The 12,365-nt window shown below is 63.2% G+C and overlaps 1 protein-coding gene across 3 annotated transcripts in view; it reads left to right on the forward strand.

Annotated features, from left to right (window-relative positions):
- The first annotated feature begins 2,323 nt into the window (after positions 1-2,323).
- LRCH4 (leucine rich repeats and calponin homology domain containing 4) overlaps positions 2,324-12,365 on the forward strand; it is a 53,995-nt gene continuing 43,953 nt past the window's right edge. For 2 of the 3 annotated variants that reach the window (XM_054004807.1, XM_054004808.1), the window contains exon 1: positions 2,324-2,543. In XM_054004807.1, coding sequence (XP_053860782.1) covers positions 2,363-2,543 — 181 coding nt within the window. In that variant the 5' untranslated portion in view covers positions 2,324-2,362. The remainder of the gene's footprint in view (positions 2,544-12,365) is intronic. The other variant, XM_054049565.1, reaches the window with a different exon arrangement.

Below are 12,365 nucleotides of genomic sequence, written 5' to 3' on the forward strand. Positions count from 1 at the left end.
GGGAGGTCAGAGCTCTGTCTGCCTCCCAGCCCTTCCACCAGCCAGCTCTGAAACTCTCTCCCCAGCCTTTGTTCAGTTTCCTGGGCCAAGGTGTCACCTGGGTTCTCAGGTTACATGCTCAGGTATTCTCCCTCGGTCAGTCTCCCATCCCCCAATGCAGAGCCTCCTAGCCACACTCCCCTGCGACCTTCTGTCACGGAGTATTGGGGAACTCAGGGCCCTGCCCCCCCGGCTTCCTGCGATTCACCATGACTCTCAGCCAGCCAGTAAAGCAGAAGGTTTATTTGGATGACAGGATTACAGTCCAAGACAGGTCTTGCAGGCACAGACAACAGGGACCCCCTCAGTTAGGTCCATCTTGGGGTCCCCGGGCATCCCAGCCCAGCCCCCCTTGGGAGGTCAGAGCCATCTCTGCCTCCCAGCCATCTCTCCAGCCTGCTTCCCGCACTCTGCTTTCAGCGACCCCTCCCACAGCCTTTGTTCAGTTTCCCGGGCTAAGGAGTCGCCTTCAACCCCTTCCTGGGTTCTCGTGTTACACACTCAGGTATGCGCCCTCGGGCTGTCTCCCATCCCCCGATGCAGACTATTCAGCCACACTTCCCTGTCAGCATTCACAGACCACAGTGAGAACAGGCCCAGTTCGTCACAAGGGGACCGATTCCCCTCCCCCCGGGCCTCGCACGAGAGGGGACCGATTCCCCTCCCTCCGGGCCTCGCACGAGAGGGGACCGATTCCCCTCCCCCCGGGCCTCGCACGAGAGGGGACCGATTCCCCTCCCCCCGGGCCTCGCACGAGAGGGGACCGATTCCCCTCCCCCCGGGCCTCGCACGAGAGGGGAATGATTCCCCTCCCCCCCGGGGCCTGGCACGAGAGGGGAACGGTTCCCCTCCCCCCCGGGGCCTGGCACGAGAGGGGACCGGTTCCCCTCCCCCCGGTGCCTCGCACGAGAGGGGACCGGTTCCCCTCCCCCCGGTGCCTCGCACGAGAGGGGACCGATTCCCCTCCCTCCGGGCCTCGCACGAGAGGGGACCGATTCCCCTCCCCCCGGGCCTCGCACGAGAGGGGAACGATTCCCCTCCCCCCCGGGGCCTGGCACGAGAGGGGACCGGTTCCCCTCCCCCCGGTGCCTCGCACGAGAGGGGACCGGTTCCCCTCCCCCCGGTGCCTCGCACGAGAGGGGACCGGTTCCCCTCCCCCCGGTGCCTCGCACGAGAGGGGACCGGTTGCTCTCCCCCCGGTGCCTCGCACGAGAGGGGACCGGTTCCCCTCCCCCCGGGGCCTGGCACGAGAGGGGACCGGTTCCCCTCCCCCCGGGGCCTCGCACGAGAGGGGACCGGTTCCCCTCCCCCCGGGCCTGGCACGAGGCGGGAATGGGCCTGAGTTTGTCTTGGTCTCTTAATAGTTGGACCCGTCCCTTTTTCACATCAATGTCTCTTGCTATTGGCTAGTTGGGTTGTCAATCTCTTCTCCGTGCCCGCCTATCCGGCGTGATTCTTTCTCAGATTGGCCAGCTGGTCTGTCTTTGCCACTCGAGTCACCCACCTCCCCTGAGGTGATTCGCGCTCTGATTAGCCAGCTGGCCTGTCAATCTCACTTCCCGTCCTTACCGCCACCCGGAAGGGAGTCTCCCACTGATTGGCCAGTCAAGTCGTCACTCATATCGGGCCCCGCATTCTGCCGCATATGATTGCCTGAGCCGGTGAAACAGCTCCGCCCACCGCACTAGGCAGTTCACGCATTCAACTGTTGCCGCCGTGTGACTCAAGTGCTTGCGGAGCCGTGTTCTGATAGGCAGATGTGCTGTCAATCGTAAGAAGACCCCGCCTCTCTTAGTGTGATTGGCTGAACCAGGTGAGGCGTTCCCCACAGCTTCTGATATGAATGGGTTGGAGCGAGCGAGCTTTGTGATTGGTCAATACTAGAACTCAAGCCCCGCCTGCTAGGGTATAATTGACTTCGGCAGGTAGGCTAGCCCTGCCTTCTACACTGCCATTGGCTGAGGCTAGGCAAGCAGACCTGTCCTTTCCCCGACGTGATTGGCTGAGCTCTTGATACGGCCAGTCTCCTGCTAGGTGGTTGGCTAAATTGCCCTAGATGCCCCGCCCGCGAAGGCGCTGTAATTGGGTGAGGCCAAGGCAGAGGCCACGCCTTAGGCCCCTCCCTCCTAAAGCCCGATTGGCCGAGCGGAGCGGTCCGCGAGGCGCCACTGGCTGGTAACCCGCGAGCCCCGCCTCTGCCGGTTGATTGGTCCCGGCGGAGCTCCCAGCCCCGCCCCCTTGGCTGGGGCAGGCTCCCCCTTGCGGCCTCAGCCGCTCAGTCTGGCAGTGTCGGCCGCGGCGAGTGGAGCCCTCAGGTCCCGGGATGGCGGCGGGCGAGGCGGAGCCGGAGCTGCCCCCGCCCCCCTCGCCCGGCGGGCCCGCCACCGAGCGCGCCCTGGAGGAGGCGGCGGCCTCGGGCAGCCTGATCCTGGCGGGGCGGCGGTTGCGGCTCTTCCCGGGCGGCGCGGCGCGGCGCTGGGACCTGAGCGACACCACCCAGGCCGGTGAGACCCCGCCCTCGCGCCGGGCCCCGCCCCCTCCAACGGACCCCCTCGCGCCCTGCCCCGCCCCCTCCAACGGACCCCCTCGCGCCCGGCCCCGCCCCCTCCAACGGACCCCCTCGCGCCCGGCCCCGGCCCCGCCCCCTCCAACGGACCCCCTCGCGCCCGGCCCCGCCCCCCATGGAACCCCTCGCGCCCGGCCCCGCCCCCTCCAACGGACCCCCTCGCGCCCGGCCCCGGCCCCGCCCCCCATGGACCCCCTCGCGCCGGGCCCCGCCCCTTGTTCCTTTGCCTGGTCCCCCTACCCTGCATAGCCCTCTGTGGAGACTCCACAGGCCCCGCCCCCATCGCGACAGGCCCCGCCCCTTTACCCCTGTCATCATATCGCCCGGCCAGGACACGCTGCCTGGGCCTGGGCTGAGCCCCTGGGTGCCCTGGCCCCGCCCCCCGTCTCTGCCCCAGCAGCCCCGTTCCCTGCTGTGGGGTGCACTGCCCGGCGCCCACCCCCAGGCCCGGTGCCCGGGGCTTTAGCCACACCCGCGGGGCCCGCAGCTGCCAGGACAATGGTTCTGCTGGGCCGCGGGGGGCCGGACACACGGCCCTTTGTGCCCCAGTCACGGGTCTCTTCCACAGCAGGGGCCTGGCGTGCTTTGTCCCGGGCGCTGTGCCTTCGTCCTGGCTTTGCACGAGCCGGGTCGGAATCTGCTGCGCGAGCGTCTCTCTTGCAAACGTTGCGGCGTTGAGTCACCTGGAAGGGAAACGGCTCCAAAACGGGTGGCTTCGTGGCTCGTTTATGGGACTGGAGATGGGTATTATGGTCCCCCGAGATCGGGGCCCTATTGTGCAAATAGGAGGCAAGGCAAAGGGATTTTACAGATGGGGAAACTGAGGCAGGGCTGACCTGACTTTCCCAAGATCATGCAGGAACTGAACTGCCAGGCCAGCCCCTTTTTCTTCCTGGGGGCGCTCGCCTGGATGGGTTCAACTGAGCGGGATTTTAGATGTCGGATTTGGCGTGGGTGCTTTGTCAGGGCAGGGAGGGTGACACCCGGCGACCGGTTTGTGGGGAGCGCCCCTTGCAGTCTCGCCACGCAAGTCCCTTGGTCCCAGATTTCGCAGCACCCCAGTGATTTGCCCTCCTCTTTGTTTACGATACTCGTGCCAGGCCGCTTCCCGTACAGCTGCTTCGCACGAATCTCACCCTGTTTGAGCTGACTTGCTAAGGGTTGTGCAGCTGCTGAGCCCTGATCACTGGGGCTGGAGCCTGAGCAGGGGCGTAGCTGTTGGGGGTGGTCCCTTGGGGGGTGGCAGGAGCACCCAGGCCCGCAGAGGACCCACGTTCTGGGGAGCTCTGGGGGTGAGTGGCAAGGCTGGGTCATGGGGACTTCCCCTTCAGTCACAGTAAGCAGATTTCCAACCCATTTTGTTACGTTCTGTTGGTACAGGTAACAGGTCAGTTGATGTAATGTTGGCCTGGGTTCAGTGGAGTGGGAGCCAGGATGCCTGGGTTCTCTCCCAGCTCTGGGAGGGCAGTGGGGGCTGGTGGGTCAGAGCAGGGGGGGCTGGGAGCCAGGATGCCTGGGTTCTCTCCCCGGCTCTGGGAGGGGAGTGGGGGCTGGTGGGTTAGAGCAGGGGGGCTGGGAGCCAGGACGCCTGGGTTCTCTCCCCGGCTCTGGGAGGGGAGTGGGGGCTGGTGGGTTAGAGCAGGGGGGCTGGGAGCCAGGACGCCTGGGGTCTCTCCCAGCTCTGGGAGGGGAGTGGGGGCTGGTGGGTTAGAGTGGGGGGGCTGGGAGCCAGGCTGCCTGGGTTCTCTCCCGGCTCTGGGAGGGGAGTGGGGGCTGGTGGGTTAGAGCAGTGGGGGCTGGGAGCCAGGACTCTTGGGTTCCATTCCTAGCTTTGCCATTGATCTGTTGGGTGATCTCAGCCCCGGCACTTCCGCTGGCTGTGCCGCGGCGTTCTCTGTCAAACAGAGAAGTTGCTCTCTTCCCTTTTCCGAAGAGCTTCGCGGTGGGCAGATGATGACATGTGTCAACACTGCGTGTGGCGGGGCGGGGTGGGGTTTTTCTTTGTCCCTTTCGTTCGGCGCCTCCCGCAGCGCCCTGCCGGGTGGCACGCCTCCCTTCCCCCAGGCCATTTCCTGTTCCTCGTGGGGGCTCTTGCTCATTTCTGATGACGAAAGCAATATTTGCACTTGGGAGAATGCCATGGCAAACCCCCAAGCATAGGGGGCTGAGGGAGCCGGGGGCGTGGTACTTGCAGAAACTCCTAATTCACCTGGAGAAGATGGAGCAGGCTCCAGGCTAGGTTGGCATAGGCCACGTCTGCCTCCGGAGACCCTGCTCCGCCGTGGGACGGGAGCTCAGTTGGCGTAGGCCACGTCCCTGCTCCAGAGGCCCCACTCCACTATGGGACGGGAGCTGAGTCAGCGTAGCCCACGTCTCTGCTCCAGAGGCCCCGCTCCACCGTGGGACGGGAGCTGGGTTGGCGTAGGCCACGTCCGCGCTCCACAGGCCCCACTCCACCGTGGGACGGGAGCTGGGTTGGCGTAGGCCACGTCCGCGCTCCAGAGGCCCCACTCCGCCATGGGACGGGAGCTGGGTTGGCGTAGGCCACGTCTCCGCTCCAGAGGCCCCGCTCCACTGTGGGACGGGCACTAGGCTGGCGTAGGCCACGTCTCCGCTCCAGAGGCCCCGCTCCGCTGTGGGACGGGCACTAGGCTGGCGTAGGCCACGTCTCTGCTCCAGAGGCCCCGCTCCGCCATGGGACGGGAGCTGGGTTGGCGTAGGCCACGTCTCCGCTCCAGAGGCCCCGCTCCGCCATGGGACGGGAGCTGGGTTGGCGTAGGCCACGTCCACTCCAGAGGCCCCGCTCCACCGTGGGATGGGCACTAGGTTGGCGTAGGCCACGTCTCCGCTCCAGAGGCCCCGCTCCGCCGTGGGACGGGAGCTGGGTTGGCGTAGGCCACATCTCCGCTCCAGAGGCCCCGCTCCGCTGTGGGACGGGCACTAGGCTGGCGTAGGCCACGTCTCTGCTCCAGAGGCCCCGCTCCGCCATGGGACGGGAGCTGGGTTGGCGTAGGCCACATCTCCGCTCCAGAGGCCCCGCTCCGCTGTGGGACGGGCACTAGGCTGGCGTAGGCCACGTCTCTGCTCCAGAGGCCCCGCTCCACCATGGGACGGGAGCTGGGTTGGCGTAGGCCACGTCTCCGCTCCAGAGGCCCCGCTCCGCCATGGGACGGGAGCTGGGTTGGCGTAGGCCATGTCTCCGCTCCAGAGGCCCCGCTCCGCCGTGGGATGGGAGCTGGGTTGGCGTAGGCCACATCCGCATTCTAGAGGCCCGGTCCGCCGTGGGACGGGAACTCAGTTGGCATAGGCCACATCCGCGCTCCAGAGGCCCTGCTCCGCCGTGGGACGGGAGCTAGGTTAGCCCCAAAGACACCCTTGGAACGGGAACCCTGAGAGAATTGGGCTCCTTTATCCTATCTGCTCTGATGGTGCCTTGTTCAGCGTGCTGGCTCGCGTCCCCCTCGTAAACCAGCGTGTGTTCCATGCCGACAGAAACCGGTTGGCACTGCCGTTTTGTTCCTCTTGTAACCCTGCTCTCTCTGGGCCCAAGGCCTGTTGCCAAAACAACACCAAAGTCGCCGAGCTTTCTGTGCCGCCAATCCACCAGCTGTCACGGGCTGTAAGGCAAGGCCGGGGATTTCATGCTGCAAGTTTTTTATCCCAAGCTCTTAACGAGCTCTACTGGAAAACCCAGCGCTGCTTCAGATCTACCGAGAAAAGAACCAGGGGCGTAAAGGGGAACCAGGTTGGTTTAGGAGCCTACGAGTTGAAGGCGCCTTGGTTTATTTTCATCACAGGCTGTGTTTAAAGGTTTCTTTTCTCTGCTTGCTGAGAGATGTTTTCATTCCTGTTTTTAGACGTTCCCAAGCTTGGAGCGGCGAGCTCAACCCGGTTTTGCCTTTGTTCAGAGCAGCTGAAGGCTTAGCTTGGGGTGTGTCCGCACTGCAGGTGCCAGGGTGCTGGAGGCCGTGGGAGGAATGCCGTCCGGTCGCCGTTCCTCGGGCGGGGAAATGGGCAGTGCCTGAAAGGAGAGGCCAGGCCCTGGTGAACTTTCTCTCACGTCAGAGTTCACAAGTGACTGCAATGTAATCTAGGCCCTGCCATGTAAATTGTTTCCTTCTGCCTCCGCTGTCCAATCTGGGAAGGGGTAGGATGAACAGCCCCGATCATCCCGCTCCCTGTGTGGGGCAGTGACAGCGCCCTGGCCGAACCTGGTTTGCGAACGGCGGGGGTGGTGGTGGGGGGGTCTATACAGTCATGACTGGGGTGGAGAAGGTGACGAGAGAAGTGTTATTTAGCCCCACACAACACACAAACCAGGGGTCACCCACCGAAGGGATGGGCAGCAGGGTCCATAGAAATAAGAGGAGGAGGGATTTTGTTCTACCTTTAGCTGGATGTCCATGATAAGCACACAGCTAACCTGCGGAACTCCTTGCCAGGGGATGTTGCGAAGGCCAAAAGTGTAAGTGGGTGCAAAAGAGAACAGTTCTCAGGCCTGCTGCTCGTACGCGGCGTGGTCTGCTGGCTGCCCTGCCTGCACGGGGAGGCCAATCTGTCTGAAGTCGCCGCAGGCTCTGGAGTGGCTAGAGCAGGCGCTTGTCATAGAGGGGCAAAACTGGGTGTTGGGGGGGTACTTCTGTCAGTGGGGTCAGGGACACGCAGCGTCCCTAGCTGTCATCATCATTGCTTTGCTGGAGCTGCCGTGAAATTGACGAGAAAGGCTGGTCGGCTCCCTGCTGTGAACCCCAGACAGCTGGGGCCGTCGCCCTGGGGTGGGTGGGGGGCTCCCCACCCTGGCTCTCAGCCCCCCACACTGCCCCTCTTCTGTCAGTGCTAGTGCTCCTGGTGAGGACACGCACCCCTGACAGAAGGAGGGCAGCGTGGACACTAAAAACCGCTGTAAATTGAGCTAAATTTGTAGTGTAGACGTGCCCCTAGACTCGGGAAGTGGCACTGCCCTACGGTTACCACTGGCTGACTTCTGTTCGCGATCTCCTGTGGCGGACGGGCCACCACTGAAATGCAGCCACCTCTGGGATGAGGCGCGAGCCCCTGGGCGCTTTCAGACCCGCTCCCACATGGGGAAACCCATGGATCCAGCTTGGCCGGGTGACTGCAGATCTGGCCAACTGTCTGGGTTTCGGTGCTGCCGTGGAGACCGCTAATCCCTGTGGTTAACGCGCGTGCCCCCGGTAACCAGTGTGGGGGTCACCCACCCTCCCGTCTCGCCCTGAGCCCGCAGTTAGCTCGGTGGAAGCCCTGAGGCACGAGGGCTATGTCTGCCTTAGCTACGTCTCTCCCCACCGACGCTCTAATGTGTTGATCCTCCTGGGAGGCAGGGAGGGCCTATGATCCCCATTGTACAGATGGGGAAACCGAGGCACGGAAAAGCAGCCTGACTCGCCCAGGGTCACCCAGGGAGTCTGCTGGAGCAAGGGGATTCCTACATTGGTGACTCAGGCTAACACCCTCACTTAGCGACATACATCGGGGGACACTGAGGCACAAAGGGACGTGACTTCCCTAAGGCTACAACGTTCTCCCCGACATCCCCTTGCTGTCCCCCGAATCGCAGGGGGATCCCGTGTAGGGCATGGCCGGCTCCCAGATGGGCGTGTTGCCAGCTGGAAAGCTACCAGCCCCTGCCCTCGGCTGCGTTTTGGGGGGGCCCTGCCAGGACAGCCTCAGTCCCGGCTGCAACCCAGACCGCCTCCACTGCTCAGCAGCGTGTGAGTCAATTGTCTGCTGCCTCCGGCTTTTCCTTCAGCTGAGCTGTGAGCAAACCCGGCTCCAGATCACGTGCCCAGAGCGCTGGGTGAGGGGCTGGGCTGTGATCTCCCCCTGCGGGCTGGGCCTAGCGTGCCTGGGCGAGGCGGCCTCTAGGAGCGAGATAAGGCTCCAGCGTGCTCCATCCTCTGTCTCTGCTGCGACTGGAGAGCTAGACCCCGAACCCCCACCGTGGGGCACGAAATAGCATCTCCCCTGTGCTACTACTCAGTCCTCAGGACTGGCTCTGGTTCCGTCTGGCCACGGGGCTGGCACCTGTTCCTGTGGGAGCCAAGAGCCCCACCCCCAGCGAAGCACCCCCCCCCCCCCCCAGAGAGGGGACGTATCCATTTACAGATGGGGGAAACGGAGTCACGGATTTTCTGCGTGGCCTTGGGCAAGTCACTTGGTCTGTACTTGTGTGGCGGGAGCGCCTGTCGAGTCCCGGGACCCCTGGCGCTAGGCCCTGCACAAACTCCGAACGCAGAGACTGGCCTTCCTCCATCTCCCATCTTCAAGGGCCTGAACCACAAGGGTAGCTGCGCGCCTGTCTCCGTTCCCGGGCTGTGTCTCCGAACCCTGCCATACCCCTGCCACTGGAGGGCTGGCTGGGCTGACCGTGTTCAGCTCTGACCTGCCGGGCAGGATTTCAAAGGCTGCTCCAGCCCTGGGTGGTTAATGGCGCTCACTGCAGTCTGATCTGTTAGTGCCTAGATTCCTGGTGCCATCTTGCATGCTCGTACCTGCACAGGGAGGAAATTAACCAATTAACCAAGGGAGCAAACTCCCAACGGAAGTGGCAAATTCTCCATCCCTGGATGGTGTCCAAGCCGGGAGATGTGATCGCCCAGCACAAGCGACTGGGGCTCCATACAGGGGGAGCTGGGGGGAAGTATTGTAATGGCCTATAACGTACCAGAGGTCACTCAATGGTTCTTTTTGGCCATAACCTGGTTTTGATTGTTATTGGTCAACGTCGATTTCCCCGAACACGCCCACAGGGCCAGAAATGTATTCCAGCCTCAACTGAAATGTACAGGTAGGCAAAGGAAGAAAACTGCGACTTGAGAACTTACTAGTTGAAATCCAGGGCTCTGGACTTTGTAGGCTTAGCCAACGAAGAGCAGACAGGGGTCTGATGTGGGGATCTCCGGCTGTTTGCTTTGTGTATTTTGACCTGTCCCATTGAGACTTTGTTTTGCTGCTTTGATGTTGTCACTTTGTGAATCTCAGCAGCTACGTCATTCAGTGATTGTCGAACGAACCCAACATGATTGTGTGCAGCTGTGAATGTTTAAATTGGAAACCGGAGCGGGGAAGGCTTGGGAATGGATGGGAAAGGGGCCTGTTGATCAGTGTGACGGGCCTGTTGATTGCATGATTTGTGGGCTGGGATCAGCTGGAAGAGGGGAGTGGGAAGGTCAAGGTTGGCCAGAGGGGTGGTGTGGACGGCTGATCGGCCAGTCCTGGCAGAGGAGGAGAAGACTCTGGCGGGAGAAGACGGAGAGTCTGCTCCCAACGCAGGGTTTGGGGTGTAGTCAGCACTTCTGGGGGCGCTGCCCGACCCCTCTGGCCAAGCGCACATGGGCTGAGGGACTTGTCTCCTGGTCTTTGGAGGGGCTGGCCGGAGGCTCGGCCATCCACCAGGCTCTCTGTCAGGCAGGAACCGCTCCGTGTCGTCCCCAGGCCTCGCTCTGATGCTCCTGTGTTGGGTCAAGCTAATAAAGCATTTCCTGTTGCTGCTTCCGTTGGTTTGCCCTGGGCAGAGGATGAGCAGCTGACCCTGTCCCATTGGAGTCCAACCTCCTGCCTAGCCCAGGCCGGAGAGTTCACCCCGGTCCCCCGTACTGAGCCCCACACCTTGGGCTGGCCTGGAACATCTCCCAGAAAAGCTCCGGCCTGCCTCACAAGAGATGGAGACTCCCCCTCTGCCCTGGGCAGCTTGGGCCAACGGCGAGTCACCTATGCCCTGGGGAAAAACCGGTGCCTCGTTTCCCCTTGGGACGGGTCTGGGTTTACCTCCAGCCGCTGGGCCCTGGCCTGCCTTTCTCCGCTGGATCAAAGAGCCCTGTGTGCCCGGGATTCTCTCCCCGGAGCGGCATGTTCCCGCTGGAATGTGTGCCCATGTGTTCCCAGCAGCTCAGCCCGGCTGTGGTGTCGTTTGGGCGTGGAAGGGGAACTCGGCAGCCGTGCGCAACGCGCGCCGTCCTCGGTCCGGCCGGGTGATGCAACCTTGTGTTTATCTCGGGGGCGGGTGAGGCCTTCGGATGGTGCCGCAGAAGGAGCCAGAGCGGGGCCGGGTTAGTTCCCTATAAATACGTCAAGGGGACGACCCCCAAGAGGGCGCCAACGGGCGCCGTGGGCCCCAGGATGGAGATGAGGACAAGGGTTCAGTCCGGCCCAGACCCCCAGCAGGGCATGTTGGGGCTAAGAACCGAACTGGTTCAAAGCTGGGACTTGCTCACCGTATGGACAGGATTGGCTGCTTTCAACCCATCTCGCTAGCCCTGGGTAACTCCCCTCGCCCAGTGTGGACGCTGTCCTGGGGCAGGGGGTTGAGCTGATGTGACCAGGAGAAGCATCCCCACCAGGTAAATCTGGCTCTGTGGGCCAGCCAGGACTCTGGTGGGTGGGCTTTGAGATCCCTTCCAAGCCTACATTTCTGTGATCTAATGGTCTCCTATGGCGGGGCAGGGTCCTCCCTGAGGGGGGCGCGTTGAGGGGATTTGGGTGCCGGCTGGGTTCGGATCCGTCCCCCTGATGCGCAAAGGAGGAAGCGGGCACTGGCAGGGGCAGGAGGCGCTGGAGCCTGCAGCAGAGCAGTGCACCCAGAGAACGCTGCCGGCTCGAAAGCCACATCCTGCCGGCTGCTCGGAAACCAGAATTGCCACAGCTGCCTCCGTGCGTGGCTGGTGCAGCCTGGCCACGCCCTGCCTGGCCTCCCCAACGGCCCGGCTGAGAACGCCACGTGCCGCCCCCCTTGGCCCAGCGCTCCTGGCCGCTCTCGGTCGCCCGTTCCAGGGGACAAGCGCTATGGACGACGACCGGCCACCCCAGACCTGCTGATGTCCTACCAAAATCCGCAAAGAATAGACCAGACTCATGGCACTGATTTCTCCTCCTAATGCCTCCCTGGGCCCTGGCTCTGCCATACCTTTTGCCCTAAATCCCCTTGTAATCAGCTTAATTGGACACACAGACCAGTTGGCATCCTCCCCCCCCCCCCCCCCCGTCTTCTCTAGGCCAACGCGCCCTGTTTTCGGGGCTCTCCAGTTTGGCCGTCGTCCTCGGGGCGAAGGCAGATGGAGCTACCCGGCGTGTTATGCCGCCGGAGGCCCAGCCAACATGAAAGGAGGTGGCCGCACACAATGCAGCCTTTCTTTTCCACCAAACAACGGGCTATTAAGAGGCGGGAGGGGGAGGCCAGTGTTGTTTGTAGGCCTAAGACAAGCCAACTCCTCTAAGCTTAGAGCCCAGAGGAATGACCAGCTCTTCGAAGCCGCCCTGCGGGCAGCGAGGCAGGCCTGGGAATGAAAGAATTTGCAACGGTGCCTGGACGTTCTCCGAGATCCCGGTGTTCCTCCCACCTGCTGCAGCGGGCGACAGCAAATTCTCGGTGACTGTTTGGAGTGGCCTTGTCTGCCACAAGAGAAATGCCAAATTCCCAGAGTTTAGCCCAGCTGCCGTGACCACCTGTTTTACCCAGGCTGGAAAATTCTCCCCAGTTCCCCTGGCCAGGAGAGCGTCTATTCTTGGCTGTGGGGAACCCTGGAATCCAGTGCCAGGATCCCCACGGGTGCCGAGATCGTCTTCCCAAGCCTGTCGTGCTGAGGGAGACCCCTGCTCTCCGGGCTCCTCGGCCAGCGCCCTCACCACATTTCCCGAGGACCCGGCGCCGTCTTTGAGAGGAAGCTGCCGTCGTATCGCAAGCTGGCACCGGGCCTGGCTTCGCCTCTGGCCCTTCCCAGAGCTCCGACATGCACGAGGGGGC

The sequence above is a fragment of the Malaclemys terrapin genome, chromosome 15 (genome assembly GCF_027887155.1).
Source record: "Malaclemys terrapin pileata isolate rMalTer1 chromosome 15, rMalTer1.hap1, whole genome shotgun sequence".
In the NCBI taxonomy this organism is placed as follows: domain Eukaryota; kingdom Metazoa; phylum Chordata; order Testudines; family Emydidae; genus Malaclemys; species Malaclemys terrapin.